General features: G+C 48.8%; 9 protein-coding genes across 9 annotated transcripts; 7 read left to right on the top strand and 2 right to left on the bottom strand.

Moving 5' to 3' along the window:
- Window positions 1-62: 62 nt before the first annotated feature.
- On the bottom strand, window positions 63-724 carry BJ212DRAFT_1279404 (kinase-like domain-containing protein; the record flags this gene model as incomplete). The annotated part of the gene is made up of 4 exons (XM_041331490.1): window positions 63-314; window positions 363-400; window positions 450-480; window positions 539-724. Coding segments are annotated over 4 exons (507 nt in total), but the record flags the coding sequence as incomplete, so codon positions are not given.
- Window positions 725-2434: 1710 nt separating this feature from the next.
- On the top strand, window positions 2435-4076 carry BJ212DRAFT_1302509 (uncharacterized protein; the record flags this gene model as incomplete). The annotated part of the gene is made up of 11 exons (XM_041333278.1): window positions 2435-2568; window positions 2651-2698; window positions 2779-2878; window positions 3038-3084; window positions 3144-3217; window positions 3254-3296; window positions 3360-3369; window positions 3436-3493; window positions 3542-3650; window positions 3775-3905; window positions 4024-4076. 11 exons carry the CDS (start codon window positions 2435-2437, stop codon window positions 4074-4076), a joined length of 807 nt encoding a protein of 268 aa, XP_041189392.1.
- Window positions 4077-4475: 399 nt separating this feature from the next.
- BJ212DRAFT_596740 (uncharacterized protein) lies at window positions 4476-6200 on the top strand. Its single transcript, XM_041343617.1, has 3 exons — window positions 4476-5005; window positions 5065-5214; window positions 5264-6200. The coding sequence occupies exons 1-3, from the start codon at window positions 4624-4626 to the stop codon at window positions 5779-5781; spliced, it is 1050 nt and encodes a 349-aa protein (XP_041189391.1). The 5' UTR covers window positions 4476-4623; the 3' UTR covers window positions 5782-6200.
- BJ212DRAFT_1378940 (uncharacterized protein) lies at window positions 5951-7405 on the top strand. Its single transcript, XM_041336579.1, has 2 exons — window positions 5951-6097; window positions 7175-7405. Exons 1-2 carry the CDS (start codon window positions 5973-5975, stop codon window positions 7278-7280), a joined length of 231 nt encoding a protein of 76 aa, XP_041189390.1. The 5' UTR covers window positions 5951-5972; the 3' UTR covers window positions 7281-7405.
- A 2373-nt stretch (window positions 7406-9778) lies between these two features.
- Window positions 9779-11050, top strand: BJ212DRAFT_1279264 (uncharacterized protein; the record flags this gene model as incomplete). Its single annotated transcript, XM_041331481.1, has 2 exons — window positions 9779-10124; window positions 10551-11050. The coding sequence occupies 2 exons, from the start codon at window positions 9779-9781 to the stop codon at window positions 11048-11050; spliced, it is 846 nt and encodes a 281-aa protein (XP_041189389.1).
- Window positions 10811-11511, top strand: BJ212DRAFT_1378910 (uncharacterized protein). Its single transcript, XM_041336578.1, has 2 exons — window positions 10811-10959; window positions 11010-11511. The coding sequence occupies exon 2, from the start codon at window positions 11182-11184 to the stop codon at window positions 11491-11493; it is 312 nt and encodes a 103-aa protein (XP_041189388.1). The 5' UTR covers window positions 10811-10959; window positions 11010-11181; the 3' UTR covers window positions 11494-11511.
- A 3484-nt stretch (window positions 11512-14995) lies between these two features.
- Window positions 14996-16949, top strand: BJ212DRAFT_596502 (uncharacterized protein). The gene is made up of 3 exons (XM_041343616.1): window positions 14996-15239; window positions 15291-16247; window positions 16297-16949. Exons 1-3 carry the CDS (start codon window positions 15051-15053, stop codon window positions 16765-16767), a joined length of 1617 nt encoding a protein of 538 aa, XP_041189387.1. The 5' UTR covers window positions 14996-15050; the 3' UTR covers window positions 16768-16949.
- BJ212DRAFT_596445 (uncharacterized protein) lies at window positions 16948-19331 on the top strand. The gene is made up of 3 exons (XM_041343614.1): window positions 16948-18449; window positions 18507-18641; window positions 18701-19331. The coding sequence occupies exons 1-3, from the start codon at window positions 17382-17384 to the stop codon at window positions 19142-19144; spliced, it is 1647 nt and encodes a 548-aa protein (XP_041189386.1). The 5' UTR covers window positions 16948-17381; the 3' UTR covers window positions 19145-19331.
- On the bottom strand, window positions 19310-19878 carry BJ212DRAFT_1484374 (uncharacterized protein; the record flags this gene model as incomplete). The annotated part of the gene is made up of 3 exons (XM_041340784.1): window positions 19310-19488; window positions 19549-19786; window positions 19843-19878. The coding sequence occupies 3 exons, from the start codon at window positions 19876-19878 to the stop codon at window positions 19310-19312; spliced, it is 453 nt and encodes a 150-aa protein (XP_041189385.1).
- Between the last annotated feature and the right edge of the window lie 68 nt (window positions 19879-19946).

The following is a 19946-nucleotide window of genomic DNA, read 5'->3' as shown; positions in this document are numbered from 1 at the left end:
GGTTTTGAAACTTGATCTCAGACCAAGGGTGCCGACCCGAGAGAATCTTGTTTGATGAGTCCTCAGGCGAACATTTTGTGACCAAATGACCAACTTACCTGAAGCATCACGCAACCAAAAGAGTAGATGTCAGTTTTTTTCAAAGGCAGGTTGCTGACATTATCTGATAGAAGTTCTGGTGCTGCGTAGGGGATAGCACCTGGATGTATCGATGTTGCAGCTAAGTGTGGCTGGCCGAAAAGGGGCAGGACAGCGGTGGAAAGACCAAAATCGATTAGCTTCGCATGGCCTCCCTCGTCGATCAGTATATTTGCCTACAGTTTTATTAGTTTTGAAGGATGCCCCAGCAGCTCCGGGCTCACCCCTGTTATATCCCCGTGCACGACAGGCACCGAATGCACTGCACCCATGGTAGGTTACCAGAACATGAGAAAATATATGAAACTAACAGTAACGCAGTCCAGCACTGACATCCTTCAGCTTCCCAACTTAGAGTCAGTCTTGATAAGAGAAAGGGTGCGATAAAAATTCTACTTACCATACGTGAACGGTCCAGCATTGTTAGTTCGTTGTGTTTAGATGCCAGGTAGACATTCAGCGTGCCGTTGAGAATCCACGGAGTTACTAAGCTGAGCAACTCTGGCTTCCGTCCAAACCCTGTCGTAGTACCCAACAACGGTACAATATTATCATGACGTAGAATCATCAAAATGCCAATTTCCCTGTTAATTTTCTGGATGATACAAATGGTATAAGTAGCATGTGCTAGTCACATACATGCGGACCTCGTAACTCTTACCTTGTTTATTTTTTCTGGATCGTAGTGTCCCTCTGGAAATCTGAAGGCCTTGACCGCGACCTTATGTGTTGATCGATTAGTCGGCGTAAGCCAGTGCATGGTAAACGAGTCTAACACGTGGACTGACAAAGGCTGAACCATTTGCATTATAATTGCATTTCCAGACATCGCCATATCCACCTCCGCTAACGTGGTCTTGAGTTGTTCGAGTGATAAAGGGTGTTAAATCGTTTGGCAACTTGAAGTCCTCCGCCCTACACAGTAAGTTCAGTAAAGTAGATACTGCGTGTAGCACCGACAATGTGACCATACCCCATACCGCAGTTCCCTGTATTTATCCAATTGGCAGTCTCGTGAGTGGCGGTCAAAGGATGTGGGTCGATTTCAGTTGCTAGTACTCAGTCGTAGTAGGATGCGAGGATGGGCGGCTATATAATTCGGGTTAGCCATTGTTCTTGTTGAAGGTACCAAATATCCGCAACTTCAGCGTACGCCGTGAACCACTATAGGGTACTATGCATGCAGGTTTTAATAAAGTGTGCTATTCTCAACGGAGAATCATGTTATGTGCTACAGTGACGTCGTCGATTCATCCGTGACACAAGCCAGAGCAGACACAAGCCGTGTTGGTCTTGTTGTACTCCCGCCTACCTTCACTAGTACGATTTCATTATTTATCAGCTGGTTGATCAGTTTCTTGCCCGTGAATTTCTATCGCCTCCAGCGGTTTTGTATCGTATGCCAAAAATACAATCTATCTTGCAATGTGCTGAGCGATCGATATCGGTACGGATCATCTGGATAAGAGCAGCAAGGCTATCGATCTCAGTCTGGTTCTATCATGCCGATCGCCATCGACAACATGGGAATACACGTACGTGGAGCTTGCACCCATTTCTCCTCTCCTTGTCCACAACGTTCTTCCAAATTCTCTTTCCCATCACGGACGGAGAAGATTCAGGCTTGAAATGGCCCGAACTTGTTTGAAGCTCACAGGAATTCTTGGTCTCCAAGCTCCAGCACGGACCTCCCTGTGAAACAGCATTAGTTGGGCCCCGATCGACCCATCGTTTATCAGTCTGACTGAAATAGGCGATAAGTAGATCGAGAAAAGATGGTCTTCACAATAGGTCATACCCTTAGCCACAAGCCTCAGGGCAAACTCCGACCTGCTCCAACGGTGACTTCAAGCACGAGGCATTCGGGGCAACACGGAGTTCCGGAAAACCCCTTTCAGATCGTAAATATTAGGGCGTGAAGCACACAAACTTGCACTTGGTATGAGAAAAGATTGAGGAGTTTGGCGTTACGTAAGACGTTTGCAAAGTACAAGTGAAGCTAACATTGAGCTTGCTTGTCGGACTTCTAATTCTCTGAGTCTTGTCGTCGTAATAGACAACCACCAACGCCCCAAGCTCATCGTCCTCAAAAACTCTTTGACACCGCGAGTCGCATTTCACATGTGCACATCGCATTCATAGCTTCACTCTAGTAATACGGCTGCAGCAATGTCACGTTCAAGGTTAGTAATGCATGCATATGATAGGAGGCTCATGGCTATGCATGCGATACACCTCCCAACCTCGAATCACTCACTTCCTGTAGCTGCTTGATGATCGTCTTCTATTAGCACCAATGTCGGTCCGACTTCAAGTACCACCTATTCCGTTATCTCGATTCCGGCGACTACGACCTCCTTCAGATTCATCAACCTACCAAGACATTGTAGAAGTAGTCATCCTCCTTGAGAAGGTTTGCCTCCTACCCCTGTAAGTTGCGCCCCCTGTCAGTGGCATGATCTCCTACTGACTAGATCCAACGCACACAGCAATTATGAGAAAACTGCGCCAGAATATTGCCATCTCAGATTTCGAACCCATCCATACAAGGCTTGACCAGGTGAGTGAAACACTGGTTCGGATGATGGACGATTCCAGAGTTCACCGTCTAGAGTAACGGCTCGACTCCGATTCCATCAGGCAGAGGCTCCAACACATTGAGCAGACATTGTATCAACTAAGTGAGCGTCGACAGCGGCTCGGCCACCCAGAGCAGTCACCGAATGAAGACACGCACTGGGTATGACATTTTCGATACTTCGATAATCGCTGCTCAGGTCAATAAATGACAGGAACCATCCTTTCAACATATTCCGAACATCGATATACAACGTCTGATCCTGCTCAAGGCATCTGCTCGAGTCACTCTTTCAAGTGATTCGAACTGAATTTCGTACAGAGTGGACCAGTACTATGGATGGTTTATGGCAACGACTTCGAATCATGGTAATGGCACTCGTCGTTCCTGAGCTGATCGCTACATAGGCTATATCCTAGTTGCTCAGCGCTCGTTATGTTACAAGGCAGTTCAATGACTGGGGCTATTTCGATGTTCAACATCCCCAGGAGCTGTCTGAAAGTGAGTCGTGCTTTCTAGTATGTTCATGCGATCCAGTATGTACCTCCCTAGCTAACAAGCGTGCCGGAACATCTGTAGAGTAATATGAAGTTTCGCCCGACATCTTGTCTTGCATTCATGCCGTATCGAAGTTCCCACACAGTATTCTGAAAGTGAGTCATTCCACTTTGTTTTTTTCTGTAATTCCTAATCCTGACGCGGGATATGTGGGTACTGAGACTCTTGCGGGGCGACCTAAAACGTGGTTGAAGGCTTGTTTTTCAAAGCAACTTCAAGGTAAGTCTTCAAATCGTGTGTTCTTTTATGGCTCGTTTGCATCCGTAGATTATACATGGACTCATACAAACAACTTCTCTGCGCTCGTGGGTAGTTTCATACTCAACATGAACGAGGAACTCCACCACAGCTTGATGAAGCACTCGAGCTGCTGCCAGTGCGTGAATGGTGCATTGATGCCCTAACGACTGTGACTTCCTCGGCACCTCTGAAGATGATTGAAAATGCCTGTGGGAATCGTTGCAATCTTCGACTCAGTTTCTCAACTTGCCGCCTATAAGTATCCTCCGTAACGTCAGAGTTCTAGCATTTCGATGGCAGCACACGAGAACACCGGGGAAGGCATTGCTCCTGCGTTCGCCAGACCAACCGATGATACCCAGTCAAGGGTATCCTGGCGTTGGAAACAAAGGTGTGAATGTTCTCGTGCAGGGTGATGGAATGCGCAACGAGATAATTTTTTGCCATCCTTTCAGGGGAGTGCTTTTGGACCGTCTTTGACGTAGTGAGTCACTATGATATGCATGAAGGGCGCAAGACTAACACGAACAACCGCTCCAGGACTGCCAAGGAAGAGTCATGATCGGCTGAAAATTCTCACTGAACCAACGACCCAGTTTGATGGTAGTTGACCAAAGAAAAGGTAAATTAGATCCTGCCGTTGAACATGTGTTAGGTCTGGGTCATCACTATCAACTGCGTGAAAGGTGTCCATCGTTGACGTTATCAGAATAGACGCTCATATGCACGTATATATATACGTTTAGTTGGGCCTCATCAGACCCATTCTTGAGGCGCCAGCAAGCCTTCGATACTGTGGCGATCGACTTGAGGACACGGTGCGGTTCACAGAATGTGGATTTCTGTTGGACCGGCTGTAGTTTGGTTCTCTTGAGCTCAGTGACTGCCCAATCGAGAATCGGGGCGAAGTATTTATAAAAGTACTTCAATTGAAATTATGTAATTATATTTCGCTTGTCATGCTGCAAACATCAAGCAAGCCAAGCCACCTCATTAATCGGTACCCAATTGATGATTCAAGATTAAGTACTACCTTGAGATGACGCCCGCTAATAAAATACAAATAGTGAGCAAGATGCACGCGATACGCCCTAAAGTGACACCCAATAATGCACTTAGCAGTGCTTCTTTGCGACTTCCTCGTTGGAGTAATCCAAGCTGCACCTACAAGAAATACGACAAACACTACTACCAGCGACAGTTTTAAAGCCCCAACATTTACGACCAGAACCCTATGGACCATCATCTTCAGTTCCGTTCTCACTCTATTCGCGTGTATATACAATTCCATTCACGCCAATATTCCAAGTCCCAAGGACAGTCCTAATGGTATCCTACGGCGGCGACCTGGGATCATGGTAATGGCACTATTATTTCCTGAACTGATCGTCGCCTGGGCTATGCGCCAGTGGTTCGGAGCTCGTCATGTTACAAGACAGTTCAAGGATGCAGGGTATCCCAGGGTTCGTCCCGAGCAGGAGCAGTCTGAAGGTGAGTTGTGCTTTCGAAAACTCTGCATCTCACAACTCACTATGTACTATACATGTCAGTTCAAGCACACGAGCAACACGAAAATCGCTTCCTTCGCCTCCTTCCCGTAGTGTTTGCTAAAGGTGTATTGTCTGTACCAATGTTTCTTTGGCATTTCTCTGGTGCTCTTGCGAGGTCGGTTAAGGCTCATTTCTCAGAGCAATCTGATGGTACGCCCAATTTGTGCTCACTCAAACGTTGGCTCATGTGCATCCTTAGATTATACGTGGACTCAAACGCACAGCTTCTTTGTGCTGATGGGTGGTTTCATGATCTATGTGGATGAAAAACCATACCATACACCGCAGCCTGACGAGGTCCTCAAACTGATACGTGCCGGCTGTATCGATGCCCCTACCCTGACAGCAAAGCAGATCTACGACAGGAGCAAAGGCAATACGATATCAAAAGGACTGATCATGCTTCAGGTGGCCTGGTTTGTTATGCAGCTCGTCACCCGCGCCATTTATCACCTCGAAACCACCCAGCTCGAAGTGGGAACACTCGCTTTTGCGGTTCTCAATTTCCTCACATATGCTGTGTGGTGGAACAAGCCTCTCAATGTGAAATGTCCACATCCAGTGTACTGGAAGTCGAGCGATAGGCCAGAGAATCACATCGCTAAGTATGTACGCGCCTCAACAATTACACTGCTGCTAATGATGTCTGCTTTAGTGTCTGTGAAAGACACAAACGCGCTCAGCTCGGGATCTTCGTCGGCTCAATTGCAGAACTGATGGGCTTGCCTGAAATTTCCACGTCTCGAAAGCTCCGAGTCCCAATATTTGGTGGCAGCATCAAACTCGAAAATTCAGACCGGTCGGTTCTTCTGCTTGCCGCGTTGCTTATGGCAACCATATTTGGCGGCATCCATTGCATGGCTTGGTTTTTTACCTTCCCCACATGCCAGGAACAGGTGCTATGGCGCATGAGCGTCGTTGCTATAACTTGCACACCCTGGGTTAGTGTGCTCACTGTGTGGGTCTTTGCATTACTGGAACCACCAGATGTCGTGTCCAAAATGGTAGCAGCATTATATGCTATCTTGTACGCTACTAGATGTCCCATAGAGTTCGCGCATTTTCGAGAAAACATCTATAACTCTACAACACATTTACATAAAAATATGATTTTTCGATGGATGGATAGCCTGACCTTTAAAGTATGAGGCCCGCTAGTTTTTTCTTTTAAAATTGACGTGTTGAGTCCAGCGGAGACTTACCGCGCAGAAAAGTGCAGTTTTCCCTAGAGTTCGCGCATTTTGTCACACCATGTCACACGTCTGCCGCCATGCCTTTTCACACTCCGCACCGTTTGAAAGTCGTGCACCGCAGCGAAGTGTGAAGCATGCGCAATTAATGTTTATTGAACTGACTATGTGACAGTGAGATGATGATACATTGTGTGTACTAGCGTGCGCTTGAATAATGAGCTTAGGACTTTCTCTTGATGCTCTGAGAGCAACTGCTGGTGCCTGTGGGCCTCAGCAGGAGGCTTGTGAGCACCACGAAAACGGCCACGAAGAGTGCTCTCGGGGACACCATAATAAGTTGCTGTTTTTCTGATGTTTGGTGTGTTCCCAGCTTGCTGATCGTTCGTGAGCTTTGCACAGGCCTTCTGGATTTTTTCTTCTTGGGCCTGGCGCAGCTGTTTGGACTTGACCATGCAGCTGTTTAGGTGAGCACGGACTTCAATTTGACATTGGTGTTTTTGTGCCGCATTTCGGCACAGCGGAGTTTAGATGCATGCAGTCTCATTGTAACGCTTTGGATAGATTGTCACGTCTAGGTCGTATTTCATTCACAGAGGATAATTCTGACAAGCATGTGGCCACGGAGAAATTTATTTTAGCATTCTATAGTCATGTAGAACCATCATATCACATCCCAGATTTTTCCGTGGTGATCTGACCTTTCGAGGGAGTCATTTATGCACAAAACGAGCCTCGAACACCCATAACTCGACCATGGCACGAGATCCGCTTCATTTTTTGCCAAAAAAAATAGATGGCCATGTGTATGATGTTGATAGGAACCTTTGTATAACATATATAAGGATTTCGTGCAGAATTGCGTGTGCTAAAGCCAATGCGCGAACTCTAGGGACGCGCGAACTCGTGGGACTATCTAGTACAGCACGTGCTATTATCTTGGGACTTATGTTCACCACTTTACGAGATCTTCCTCCTGACGCACACAAGGCAGTGTCGTGGACTAGTTTAATGCCGCACTTATAATTCATGATCATGATACTTACTCGTGATACACTTCATGCTTTTGTAATGGTGTTCAGATGCGGGGTCGACAGCTAGGTACACGAATTGTTTCGCAACCGCTACAAACGACGCGATCATATGACCTGCATGTGTGGTATGACGCGAACCAAACAAATACTGCCCAAGTCTTGCTTGAACTTCCTTATCACCATGGACAGCAGTGAATAGGGATATTTGGTACACTGTGGCCGATGAAATGGACGACTGATATTGAACAGGTAGCATTTCCGATTGACGAGGCAGTTACCTTAGACGCAACCCGGCGTGCAGTGATCATCTCTATTACTCTGAGATCAATGCTCTGCCCGCGGACATTGTGTTTCTGAAAAGAATGGTGCGTGGCTTATTTGCCTATGATACCTACACACACTGACATCTTTAGAAATCAACCATTTGCGCTGGCAGACTTTCGATCCTCGTCATTTTTGACGAAGCACGCCTCACCATCGACGGCTGCAGATGGAGTGAAAGCCGGATTCTGGAGGACACGAGTGAGTGAGGATGGGATGATGGTTTTTGAGGTGGGGAGTCGAATATGAGAGTGTACGGTTGGCGTTTCTGGTTGATTTGATTTTTTATGAGCTGATACAGGGTACATATACATGGGCGCTCGTCGTGTCCGCTTCTTCCCTGTGCATCGTCCCCTATCTTTGCTTCTCTTTCCTTGCGTAACACCATAAGCTTACCGGCGACCAATTTCCCAGTGACGTGTCTTCCGGATAGCCGGCGTTCTGTATTGCTCGCGAAATGCTTATGTTCATGACCTGCCAAATTGTCAATTGTCTGCGAGGGCGTACAAGTTGTTTTTATTACCTACGTCCCCTGGCGTCGAGTCCTGGATCATCGACGAGACTTTCCGATTTCCTCCTTCCACTGCAAGATGACACCCAAAGCCCCAGGAGGCGCCTTGCCAACAGTTTTATCTTTGGGGATCAATATCGTTCTCGGCCCGCTCCATTTTAGCATGGCCTCAAACTCACTGTATTTTGGCTGATGGAACCTTGAAGATGATACATATAGTATACGCCGAAGCGGTGCAGACTCGGACATCAATGCACCAGCCAGGGCCTGATCCATTCATTCCTCACATGGCGCAATTATCTTGATGTACATGCAATGTATATGGTTGCTATGACCTTTCTGCTTGAGTTCCACTGCGCCCACATCGACAAATGGGAACACATTGTCCTCCCTATGCCCCAAACATGCTGTAGTCTTAATTCTATCGTGCATGCATGCCAACTTATAACCGATGTAATCTGCATTATCGATAAAAGTGGAAAGGCTGCAGGACCAGCGTCTATCGTGTCGACCAGCCACTAACAGCATGGAAATACACGGACGCGCAGCTTGCCCTGAACCCAACAGCTTATTGGAGATTTCTTGGTCTGTGAATGATCTCAGATTGTAGAATGGGCACAGATAACAGCTAATCAGGCAACAAGAACGAGAACGAAACCAAACGTACATTTGATGCGAAAGACAGTACGTCTGCACATACGGCTGGGTTGATTCGACTGCGATCGAGAGGATGTCGTGGATCTCGATCAGTACTCGATCAGTCTGAGCGTGGTTCGAGAAAGTGCCACATCTTGATACCAGGCCACGCCCTTAACCGCAAGTTGTTGGGGCCATTAAAGTCGAAGGGATGTATTGTGATATGTGACATGGGATTAGTTTCGCCCCGATCGATGAAGATTCTAGATCTCAGATCTTCCCTGTAAGAGTGTGGAACTTCCTGAGGGGCTTGGGATACGTGTCCTAGATATTGTCTGTAATATTGAAATCCACTGGTGCGTTTTGGTAGTGGATGCTACAGCTGATCTGGAGGCCCTCAAACTGTATTCATGGAGTTGTCAGGCGTGAAGCGTATGTCGATTGAGGACCGGGAGGATTATCGCGGGCACCAGAATTCACAGATAGTCAAAGGAAGTGAAGCACAAGTTTGAACCCATGATGTTCGGAGCCGATGAAGCGTTTGCTATGGTCAGTTGTTCGGAAGAACATGGTGGGTCGGGGCTGTTGGCTTTGGGAATCCTTCAACCGCTTTTGCACGCTCTCAGTATTATTCCAAGATGCTCAGTACTTACGCATCCTCGTCGATCCACAGAAGTATTTGTAGGCGAGCCATTCATAACCTTGCGAAGAAACTGACGGATTTGGAGTTTTGGACGGGCAAGGGTTGGCCCTAGATGATCGAGAACAGCCTGTCAGAATCAGAATATGAATTCCGCTAGGTGCATGTGAGCCTTGAACTGGTCAGTGTCCCTTGATTGATTGCAGTGTTGGGCGCTAGCAACTTGATCAACCCCTACTTCCAAGTTTCCATCCGCTTGCAAGCCATGCTGCAAACATCAGGCAAGTCAGGCCTCATTTGTACATCGTGCTGCCTTGAGATGACGCCCACCAGTAAAATACAAATAGTGAGTAGGATGCATACGATACCGTACCCCAAAATAATGCGCTTACTAGCACTTTGTGTCTTATTTTACCTTGTTGGAGTAATCCGAGCTGTACCTACCAATACAACAAATACTACTACGAGCGACAATTTTGAAGCCCCAACATTCACGACTAGAACCATATGGTCCATCATCTCCACCTCCGTTCTCACTCTATTTGCATGCATATACACTGCCATTCATCCTAACATTCCAAGTCCCAAGGACAGCCCCCTTCGCATCCTATGGCGGCGATTTGGGATCATGATAATGGCACTCATCGTCCCTGAACTTATCGTCACATGGGCTATGCGTCAATGGTGCAGTGCTCGCGATGTTACAAGACAGTTCAAGGAGTCGGGATGTTTCAAGGTTTCTGAGCCGCAGGAGCAGTCTGAAAGTGAATCATTCTTTCTGAAACTGGATATGTTCGTCGACAACTCACTATGCCCGTCCTTAGATCATAGGTCTATCGCAGCAACTGCAGAGCAATATGTTGAAGGTCAGCTCGACATTCTGTTTTGCACCCCGAATACGCTTCCTGATGACTTGCCTGCTTTTCAAGATCATGATAGCCCCCGGCTTCTCGTGGCGCACCCCGAAGGTAAACCGTCATCTGTACTGGTGTTCCTTCGGCAGTTCATATTACTCCAGCGCCCACCCCAAGATATGGATGGACTCGTGCTCTTGCGAAGCCATTTAAAAAGGTGCTTAAGGTTTATGTTTCAGAGCAATCTGAAGGTAAGCCTGATTCGTGCTCACCTAAACGTCGAATCATGTGCATTCTTAGATTATACGTGGACTCAGACGCACAGCTTCTTTGTGCTGATGGGTGGTTTCATGCTTTATGTGGACGGGCAACCCTACCGTACACTAGAGCCTAATCACATTCTCAAACTGATACATGAAGAGTGTATAGATGTTCCTATCCTAACGGCAAAGCGGATCCATGACAAAAGCAAAGGCAATGCGATATCGAAAGGATTGGTCTTGCTTCAGGTGGCCTGGTTTATTATGCAGCTCATCACCCGCGCCATCTATCACCTCGAAACCACCCAGCTGGAAGTGGGGACACTCGCTTTTGCGGTCCTCAATTTCCTCACCTATGCTGTGTGGTGGAATAAGCCTCTCGATGTGCAATGTCCGTATCCAGTGTACTGGAAGTCGACCGGGTCAAGGCCAGGGAATCATATTGCTAAGTATGTATGCACCTCAACCATTATACCGCTGCTGATTATGTCTGCCTTAGTGTCACTGAAGGAAGCCAACTCGTTGAATTGTGGATCCTGACTTCGGTCTTCCGTCCAATTCCAGAACTGATATTCGGTGCTCCATCTCAAAAGCTCCGAGTTCCAACATTCGATGGCAGCGGCGGACTCAAAGGGTCAGACATTGCAGTTCTTTTCCTTGCTGGATTTCTTATGGCACCCATATTTGGCGGCATCCATTGTATGGCTTGGTTTTTTGCCTTTCCCACATACCAGGAACAGGTGCTATGGCGCACGAGTGCCGTCGCTATAACTTGCACACCCTGGCTTGGTTTCCTCGCTCCACCTCTCCTTACAGCACTGGATACACCAGATGCGGTGACCACCTCGTACTTTGTATTATGTGTCATGTCCTACGTCGTAGCACGTGCCGTTCTCCTGGTACTCATGTTCACCACTTTACGCAATCTTCCTCCTGACGCATACAAGGCGGTGTCGTGGACTAGTTTGGTGCCGCACTTGTAATTCTTGATCATGATACTTAAGCTTGCGATACACTTCACACTTAATGATATTCAAATGCGGCATTCTTGTGGTTGACGACGGTACACAAGTTGTTTCGTGCTATGAATGACGCGATCACATGACCTGCATGACACGAACCAAACCAAACACTGCCCAAGTCTTGCTTGAACTTACTCATCAGTGTTATCACCTGGACGACAGCGAAATAGGGCCATTTGGTATGCTGCGACTGATTAAACGGACGTCGACAGAACAGGTAGCAGCATTCCAAATTGACTAGGAGACGGTTACCTTTGGGACGCGACCGGATGTGCAGTGTGCGCCTCTATTATCCAGAGATCAATGCTCTGTACGTGGAAATTGTGTTTCTGGAAAGAAAGGTGCGTGGATTATTTGCCTATAATACATACACTGATGCCTAAATAAATAAACTATGTACGTTGGCAGGCTTTCACGCCTTAATCGATGGTTGTGAAAGGAGTCAAGGTTCAGGGATGAGAATGTAGGGGCCGTGTTCGGAACGATGCTATGAGTGAGAAGGCGAACATTCAAGGTGAGTGCATTCTTTTTTCTTTTCTGAAGCTGGGACTTCGGATATGAGGATGATATGGGAGTGTATGAATGGCATCTGGAATTGATTTGAGCTTTTACAAATCGTATACTCAGGCGCATGGGAGCTTACTACATTTGCTTAGATCCATCCTGGCACATCCCATGCTTCTCCTCGCCTTGCTTTCCTTGCGCAACGCCATAACCTTACTGGTGACCCATCATTGGATGGGACTTCTCGAATCCTTCGTCTCGCTTAATCCCCCCCCCCCTTTCCCACCATTTCTCTCCCGTGATATATCTTCCAACTAATTTCCATTCTATAGGCCATCCAAGAGCGCCGCAAATCAGCGCTCACTACCCGACCCCTTCTTTACACAGGCGTCAAAGCTCAAACGGTTATCCGTCGCACCTCCTACACCCTCCGCCCCGAGTGAGGGAAACACGCTACGGAAATGCTTTCCTTGCTAGACTTTGCTATCCGCACTGTTGGCGAGTGTCGTGCATCTCCCACAAGGTCAGGCAAGAGAAGCATGTCGCCAACCAAATTCGGGGGGAGAAGTCCATCGTTCACCAAGGACGGGGAAAGAAGGGTCCTTACGAAAGTCCCCGCCAACTTACGCCCCTAATTTCTTATAAAGTTCTTCAGTTCCTGCAAATTATTTGAAGCGCCTGTAAGGGCATACACGCCTTCGGGCATCCTCCATCACCTTTGATGGCCCGCTGACGCTACAGAGTGAGGAAGACCATGAGGATACGCCGAGTTTGTTGGATAGGATGAAGCGGCATATGGTGAGTCGCGACACACTTACTGATTGAGCATAGCAGATGCACCTGCGAAGGACGAAATCTTAATCTTTGGCAAAACTGCCTCAGGAGAAAGTTCAGTCGTCAATGCAATTGCGCAAGAACTGCTCAGGGAGACCTCTTGACGATGCAACAGGATACACTTGTACCTCTGAACACAACCCAGTTGAGTCACGGCCCGAGCTTCCACTGACTACATAATTTGGCCACAGCATACTTTAGAAGAGTGCGCGGGGACTACCGTCAGACAACTGTTGACGACCTCGTGAAAGCGCAGCTGTATCTACACAAGGTGTGCAGTGCAGCCACAGCTGGGACAGGTAAAAAAGTAGAGCCTCGGGCTATCTCGGACCCCAAACCCATTCATACAAGGTTGGATCGGATGAATGAAACACTTGTTCAGATGATGAACGATTCCAGGATTCACCGTGACCGTCTGGACTCGGAGCGACGGCTTGACTCTAATTCTGTTGGACAGAGGCTCCAACACATGGAGCAGACATTGGAACCTCAAGCAAGCGAGCATCGACAGCGGTTCGGCCATCCAGAGTGGTCACTGATTGAAAATATGCACTTGGTACGATAATTTCGATACTTGAATAATCGTTGCTCATGTCAAAAACATAGTTATATGACAGGAACCATCCTTTCAACGACTTACCGCTGTACCAACCGATCCCGATCTGGTGGAAGAATGCAGATCGAAACCCGGAGCTCGTTGGTATTTATATCGTTTGTTATTCACATCAATGTCATATTCTCGATAGTTTGGATTGCCACCTTCACGCACGAACAACGACTTCAACAACCTTACCGATACGTACTGAATTGACCAATTGTCTTTATTTTTACAAAGTCGACATTGATTATCGAAGTACTAGGGAAACGAAAATTCATTGCCTCCGATCCTTCATTATCGGTTGTTTGGTGAGTGTTTTAGATGTGTGTTTTTGTCACGCTGCGTTGACGACATCGACGTTAGAAGTTCCGGTTTGCTACGATCTGAACTAGTGTTAAGTTCTACCACACAATCTACACTTATAATAACATGTACATCAAACAAAAATGACTAAACGATCCAGTTCAAACCAAACATCGACCATGACTACTCGGATATCCAAGGGATTGATTATGGAGCGTTATGAGCGATGATACTGTTGGAGAAGTAGGTCGCCATTAGCACCTCATCAGTATCACAAAACTTAGGCGAGAATACATCGGTTTCCTGATGGACCATCTCACCCATTGCGTTCTGCGCCAGCTTCTTATTGGCCCTGCAGTGCTTTTTTTGAGCAGCGAGTTACAGCAGGGTGAACGCGGAAGGTAGGAGGCTAGGAGCACAGCGAGTCCAATATGCTCTCCCTGTTTGGGCATTCCGCTTAAATCCTTTTCCCTCTCAATTGATTGGCAATGGGGTTTTCAACGGGCGTGGGCTGATGTTGACGTCAGGGAGTGGAACTGTAGCCATGTCGGAGCCTGTGAAGTAGGCTGCTGCTGTTGCGATGAGCTTCCCATGCGTCATGACTACTGTTTTGGCCTCCTGGGGAAGAGTCTGAGCGAGTTCCGGAATATATAAGGCTGACTTACCTGTCCGGGTGCTCGAAGTGTAGTGTGTTGGCATTTTAACAGTAGAGGTTTGAGGAAGCCACAATATTTGTGGTATAGATTATCACTTCAAGACACGCGAGGCTAATTGCAGCCTGAATCAAATGCCACTCTAAGTTACTGAGCTAAAAATTGGCTGGAGTGGGACCATTGTGCTTAGCCGATGCAGTCAAGCGCGTTCGAGGGAGTCAAGTTCGCGTTCGGACCAGGTTCGAACCTAGAACATGCGTAAAATGCGCCTGGTGACTGATTTAATGATGCAGATTTAGAGGTATGAAAAGGGCTCACTGTATTCGTTTCGTTGATTGTACCAGTAGCTCTGAAGTGTTTCTTGCGGGACTGATAGTTGGGCTTTCATGTAGATGTGATCGATCCATCTGCCTTGTACCTACGCGATGAATACGGAAGTTATGAGCGGGAGTTGACAACGAATACCAAGAATACCATCATGATTCATATATGGTCAAGTAGACGTGATCGTGAATTTCGCGATCACATGACTTGCACGTGCAGCTTGACGCGAACTGAACAAACCAACTTTAAGTTTGCCTTGCTTGAACTCAACTCTGTCCCAGTCTTGCTTCAACTTGCTCATCATGGATGGCAGCGAAATAGGGCTGTTTGGTTCGCTACGGCTCATGAAGCGGATGACTGATGAGCAGGTAGCAGCATTCCCAATCGATGAGGAGACGGTTACCTTTGGACGCGACCCGACATGCAGTGTGCGCCTCTATTATCCAGAGATCAGTGCCCTCCATGCAAAAATTGTCTTCCAGGAAAGAAAGGTGCGTGTATTGTTAATCTAAAATTTCTGAACTTCTAGAACTCGCTAGCAGGCCTTTCTCGTCGTTCTTGGCGACGCAGGCCTGACCATCGATGGCTGCCCTGTGTTCCCATCCACTAACGCCTCCCTTCCCACAACAATTCCCGTCTCTAACAACTGTGAAATCGAAATCTACAAGAAACGTTTCATATTCTCCTACCCGCCCAAGCAGCTCCGTTCTCCGCTATACAATATCGATTCACCAGCCAAGGCTGAAAATAGAGGCGGCAGCGGACGGAGAAAATTACGAATGAGCATGATCCACAGCGCCCAAGTATTCACTCCTCGTGGAAAACCCTCTTCAGATCCACTCGCAAACCTCCGCATTCTCCAGAGCCCACTCAAGCAGCTCGTGCCATCCCCGCGCAAGCCTTCTACCCTGAAGAACTCCCACGTCCCAGAACCAGACGAAATAGAGGAAGAAATCGTGCTTGTGGAGTCTAACACTCCACATGTCGTACAGGAGGATAAGGACCTTGTCATCCTCGAGCGTGTCGATGTTCAAGACCCTCCTCCGCCCACCCCACCTGTGCAAAGGCCAAGACCAAGTATGAACATATACAAAACTCCGAACAAGCGTACTCGCCCCTCGCTACACCGTGCTGTCCTGATTCGCAGTGTACATCGTGCCGTCATGGCGCGCGAGGAAGAGGAAGAAGAGAAAGAAGTTGAAGAGGTGGTTGTAGGTGAAGCGACGGTGGAAGAGGGCGAGGAGCATGAAAATGATAACGACGAAGAATTTAATGATGAACATGATGGAAGTGCAGGAAACGAGCATGGAGAATCTGACGATGATGGAAATGGCGCAGACTTAGACACCATTGAGGAGCCTACTCCTCAACCAAGCACATGGCGCAAATCTCTCAATGCTGTGCGTGCACACGTTGTATGGCCTTTCCGCTCGAGTTCCACTGCGCCCGAAGAAAACGACGACGACAAGCAAGATGAACACGATGACGAAGAGGACGAGGTAAGTTTCTCCTTTGTTTCTCTTCGTCATACTAACTACGAACTATCAGTACGCTCAAATGGACACAGACCAGGACGCACAGCCCCCGCCCCCATCCTCCTCTCCACCACCTACTTACACCACACCCCAAGCCCAACCACACCTCACACCTGCAAAAGCCCCCCGACCTCTAGGTTCATTTATGACGCCTCAAGTATCATACCCACACTCAGGCATTGACATTGGAATCGGCCGCGGTGCAGGACGCAACTCCTTTGGCGGAGCGTTGCGCGTACCATTACCTCCTGGGGTGTCCGCACTTGCACCATCTGGTCCTGTACAGACATGGGGAGGTGCGAAGAGAGTGCGCGTCGAGCAGAAGTGGCGCATCGGGGATATTGAGGTGCGAGATACGGAGGAGGTGAAGGAAGAGGAGAAAGCAGGGACGGGATTGGGGAGGATGCGGGTGAGTGAGGAGGAGAAGAAGGTGAGTACATGCATTTACTTTTACTTTTCTGGAGCTTGGGAAGTTGGGAAATAGCATGGAGGCAGCAGTCTGGGTTTCATTTGGAATGGCTTCTCTATGAGCTCGGACTGTTGTGATACAGGGTATATATATGCATCGCGTTTGCCGCTTCCTGCATGTCCCTCGTCTCTGTCGACCTTTTTTTCTTCCTTGTGCCATTTCTCTCCCCATGACGCGTCCTCCAACTAACCACCAACCCACAGGCCATCCAAGAACGCCGTAAATCAGCGCTCACTACACCCGACCCTTTCTTTGCACAGGTGCCAGGGCTGCGACGGCAGTCTGTCGCACCCAACACACCCTCTGCCCCGAGTGGTGGCAACACGCTACGGAAACTGCCATCCCTGCTAGATTCTGCCGTCCGCACCGTCGGTGAGCGCAGTACATCTCCCACCAAGTCAGGCGAGAGGAGCGTATCGCCGGCCAAATTCGGAGGGAGAAGTATATCGCCCACTAAGTTCGGAGAGAGGAGTGTGTCCCCTACGAAGCTCTTCTCTTCCCCTGTGAAATCGTTTGAAACGCCTGCGAAGGCGTACACGCCTTTCGGGCGCCCTCCATCGCCTTTGAAGGCACCGCTGACACCACATAGTGAAGAAGATGAGGAGGACACGCGGAGTTTGTTGGATCGGATGAAGCGAACTGTGGAAGGGATGAAACGGCGTAGGAGTGTGGGCCCGTCTGGGGAAGATGAGCGTGAGTATGAGGAGGATGGCGAGGATGAAGTCACATCGGGCGCTGAGCAGTGTATGGATGTCGAGGAGAATGCAGAAGAAGACATCGGCGAGGAACAACAAACAGATGAGGAAGAAGAAAACAGCGATAAAGAGAACGGCCTTGCATCCTCGCTCCGGGAACCCCAATCCTCTTCACACCCCGAGCCTGGCCTCGGGATGACTGACCCATCCGAACACATGCCTGCACCTCTCTCGCCCACGCGCATCGCGCTTGACCTTGATCTCGAACTGGAGAGGACGCCACTACCCCAGCTCACGCGTCCCACCTCCCGCCCGCAGCGAAAGAATGCACCGTCGTTTGCGGGGCCGCAGACACCTGCCCTCGCGTCACTCAAGCATCTCTTCCCTCCACCAGCACCGGTGCCAAGTACGCCAGCAGTGAAGAGCATGCGTTCGCTGTTCCGCGGGGCTGGTAATGGTATCGGGGTGGCGATGGCAAAGGATATGTTGGAGGGTGTTGGAGAGATGATGATCACACCTGAGGGGTATCGAGTGCGTGTCGAGGACGTGGATGAACTGGAGGGTATGATGGAACGGGAGGAGCAAGCACACAGGAGAGAGACGGAGGAGCCACGCAAACCTACAAGAACTGCCTCCCGCAAGACCCCCGTTCCTGTTACTTCTGGTCCCGGGCCCACCACAACAGCGATTCGTCGCCGCACGAGAACTACTACGAGCTCGGGGGCTCCTGTCTCCAAGGAGAAAGTGCCATCGACTTCCAAGACTGTTTCTCGTGTGGAGACGGTAGTTACAAAAAGGGTACCAATCGCACCTCCAAAACGTGCAGAGAAAGAAAAGGTAAAAATGCCAGAACCTGCACCACAGCCAGCAGCCGAACCACGTGCAGAAGACAAAGCAGAGGAAGACGGAATTAAGGAGATTCCGCCTCAGCCCGCCGCACAAATGAAACCTGCAAGAGCGCGTCTGCTTCGTGCGCGCAAAGGGGTCGCAGCTGATAACTCGGTATGCATCCTCTTGATAGACGGTCTTGTGAATAATTAATCATAAGTTGTTATTTAGGACGAAGAGCCTGCTGCTGCACCAAGAATGCGAGATGCCAGTACTGAGCCTAGGATGCGTGCTGCTAGTACTGAGCCTAGGGCTCGTGTGACTACTACCACAACAGCAAGAAAAACTAAAATGGACGTTGAAACGGTACGTACCTTTTCTTCCTTTCTCCCATCGCAATTCCATATCTCATCTCACTTCCGTAGGCCCCCAAAACCCGGGCGGCCCGCAGCCGTGCCACCCCCGTCCCAGTTGCTCGATCTGAGCTTGCGAAGGCACGCCCACGAGTTCCTGCGAAGCCAAAGACCGCAACCACGACAACCCGTGCCCCCTCACGGAGTAAAATGCGTAGCACGGAAGACGACGACGATGCTGATGGGGATGACCCCCTTGATTCGATCACGCAGCCTGAAGCCCCGGCTCCCATACAGAGGGCGAGACGCACGCGAGCAGTGACTGCACCTGTGAAAGAGGAGGACATCGATGTTCCGGTTCCTGGGAAGGCGAAGAGCACAACAACGACCCGCAGACGTGCGGTGACGGCTGTAGATAAGGAAAATACTCCGTCGAGTTCGAAGGAGGATGAGGGTGAGCGGAAGAAGGAGGTGGAGGTGAAGCGCACGACACGGGCGACGAGGTCACGAACGTAAGGTTGTGTTGAGTGGACTTTGTTTGTTATCTGTTCTGAACTTCTCTGCCAAACGATTGTAATCACCCTACTACGTACGTTAAGTGTTCGGGTGATATGTGTACTACTATAGTATGCGATCCTAGGATGAACACGCTACCGCTGGCTATACTGACTTTCTACCGACTCAGCTCTCGTCTAGGCTCTGGAGTACTTGTGAGTATGTCATGCGCCGTCTGCCAGAAATATCTAATACATCTACTTTCTCCCACTCGTCCTCGTCGGTATCGCTACCTGAGTTATCATTGATGGGTATAACTTTGGGATTCGAATCAAGGATCTCAAAGTCCCCCAGTCGGCTCTTGGCTGTGATTGAGTTCAGTCAGCGCCTTGTTCTCAGGTTATGATGAATATAATGCGCTTTACCTTTGCGCTGGCGCTTGGAGGGTAAAAATTGCGCGCCATCAAAGAGGGAAAACGTTGTGCTAAATGGGACAGGGGGAAAAGCCTCTGATACGTCGTATTCCTCAGCGTCGTGAACGTTATCGACCGAACAACCGTCGACCGCGGCTGCGCAAATGTAGCCCCTGCCTTTCCAAGTAGAACCATCCCCACGTCCTGGATTTCGACGTAGGATAGTTCCATTACTGCGTTTGCGGGAATGCTGTGACATGGCGTATAGTGGTGAGCGTCTGTCAGTGGGAAATGATTATGGCATACCTTTTTCTCCCATGCCTTGGCGCTGAGAGATGGCATGTCTGTGTGGTGTTTGAGAGGGGGAAAAGTTGGCGTGTTAGTCTGAGTAAGGGGGCTTCTCAAGACTT

The sequence above is a fragment of the Suillus subaureus genome, assembly GCF_016647635.1.
Source record: "Suillus subaureus strain MN1 chromosome Unknown BJ212scaffold_33, whole genome shotgun sequence".
NCBI lineage: Eukaryota > Fungi > Basidiomycota > Agaricomycetes > Boletales > Suillaceae > Suillus > Suillus subaureus.
This window is presented reverse-complemented; position numbering and strand designations above follow the sequence as displayed.

Excerpts from the sequence above, each read along its gene's own strand:
- BJ212DRAFT_596740 (XM_041343617.1), top strand. The coding sequence starts at position 4,624 with ATGCACTTAGCAGTGCTTCTTTGCGACTTCCTCGTTGGAGTAATCCAA. Across the intron at positions 5,006-5,064 it reads CGAGCAGGAGCAGTCTGAAG|TTCAAGCACACGAGCAACAC; the intron begins GTGAGTTGTGCT and ends TATACATGTCAG. Across the intron at positions 5,215-5,263 it reads TTTCTCAGAGCAATCTGATG|ATTATACGTGGACTCAAACG; the intron begins GTACGCCCAATT and ends GTGCATCCTTAG.
- BJ212DRAFT_1378940 (XM_041336579.1), top strand. The coding sequence starts at position 5,973 with ATGAGCGTCGTTGCTATAACTTGCACACCCTGGGTTAGTGTGCTCACT. Across the intron at positions 6,098-7,174 it reads TTATATGCTATCTTGTACGC|TACAGCACGTGCTATTATCT; the intron begins TACTAGATGTCC and ends GGGACTATCTAG.
- BJ212DRAFT_1378910 (XM_041336578.1), top strand. The coding sequence starts at position 11,182 with ATGGCACCCATATTTGGCGGCATCCATTGTATGGCTTGGTTTTTTGCC.
- BJ212DRAFT_596502 (XM_041343616.1), top strand. The coding sequence starts at position 15,051 with ATGGATGGCAGCGAAATAGGGCTGTTTGGTTCGCTACGGCTCATGAAG. Across the intron at positions 15,240-15,290 it reads TTGTCTTCCAGGAAAGAAAG|GCCTTTCTCGTCGTTCTTGG; the intron begins GTGCGTGTATTG and ends ACTCGCTAGCAG. Across the intron at positions 16,248-16,296 it reads ACGATGACGAAGAGGACGAG|TACGCTCAAATGGACACAGA; the intron begins GTAAGTTTCTCC and ends ACGAACTATCAG.
- BJ212DRAFT_596445 (XM_041343614.1), top strand. The coding sequence starts at position 17,382 with ATGAAGCGAACTGTGGAAGGGATGAAACGGCGTAGGAGTGTGGGCCCG. Across the intron at positions 18,450-18,506 it reads GGGTCGCAGCTGATAACTCG|GACGAAGAGCCTGCTGCTGC; the intron begins GTATGCATCCTC and ends GTTGTTATTTAG. Across the intron at positions 18,642-18,700 it reads CTAAAATGGACGTTGAAACG|GCCCCCAAAACCCGGGCGGC; the intron begins GTACGTACCTTT and ends TCACTTCCGTAG.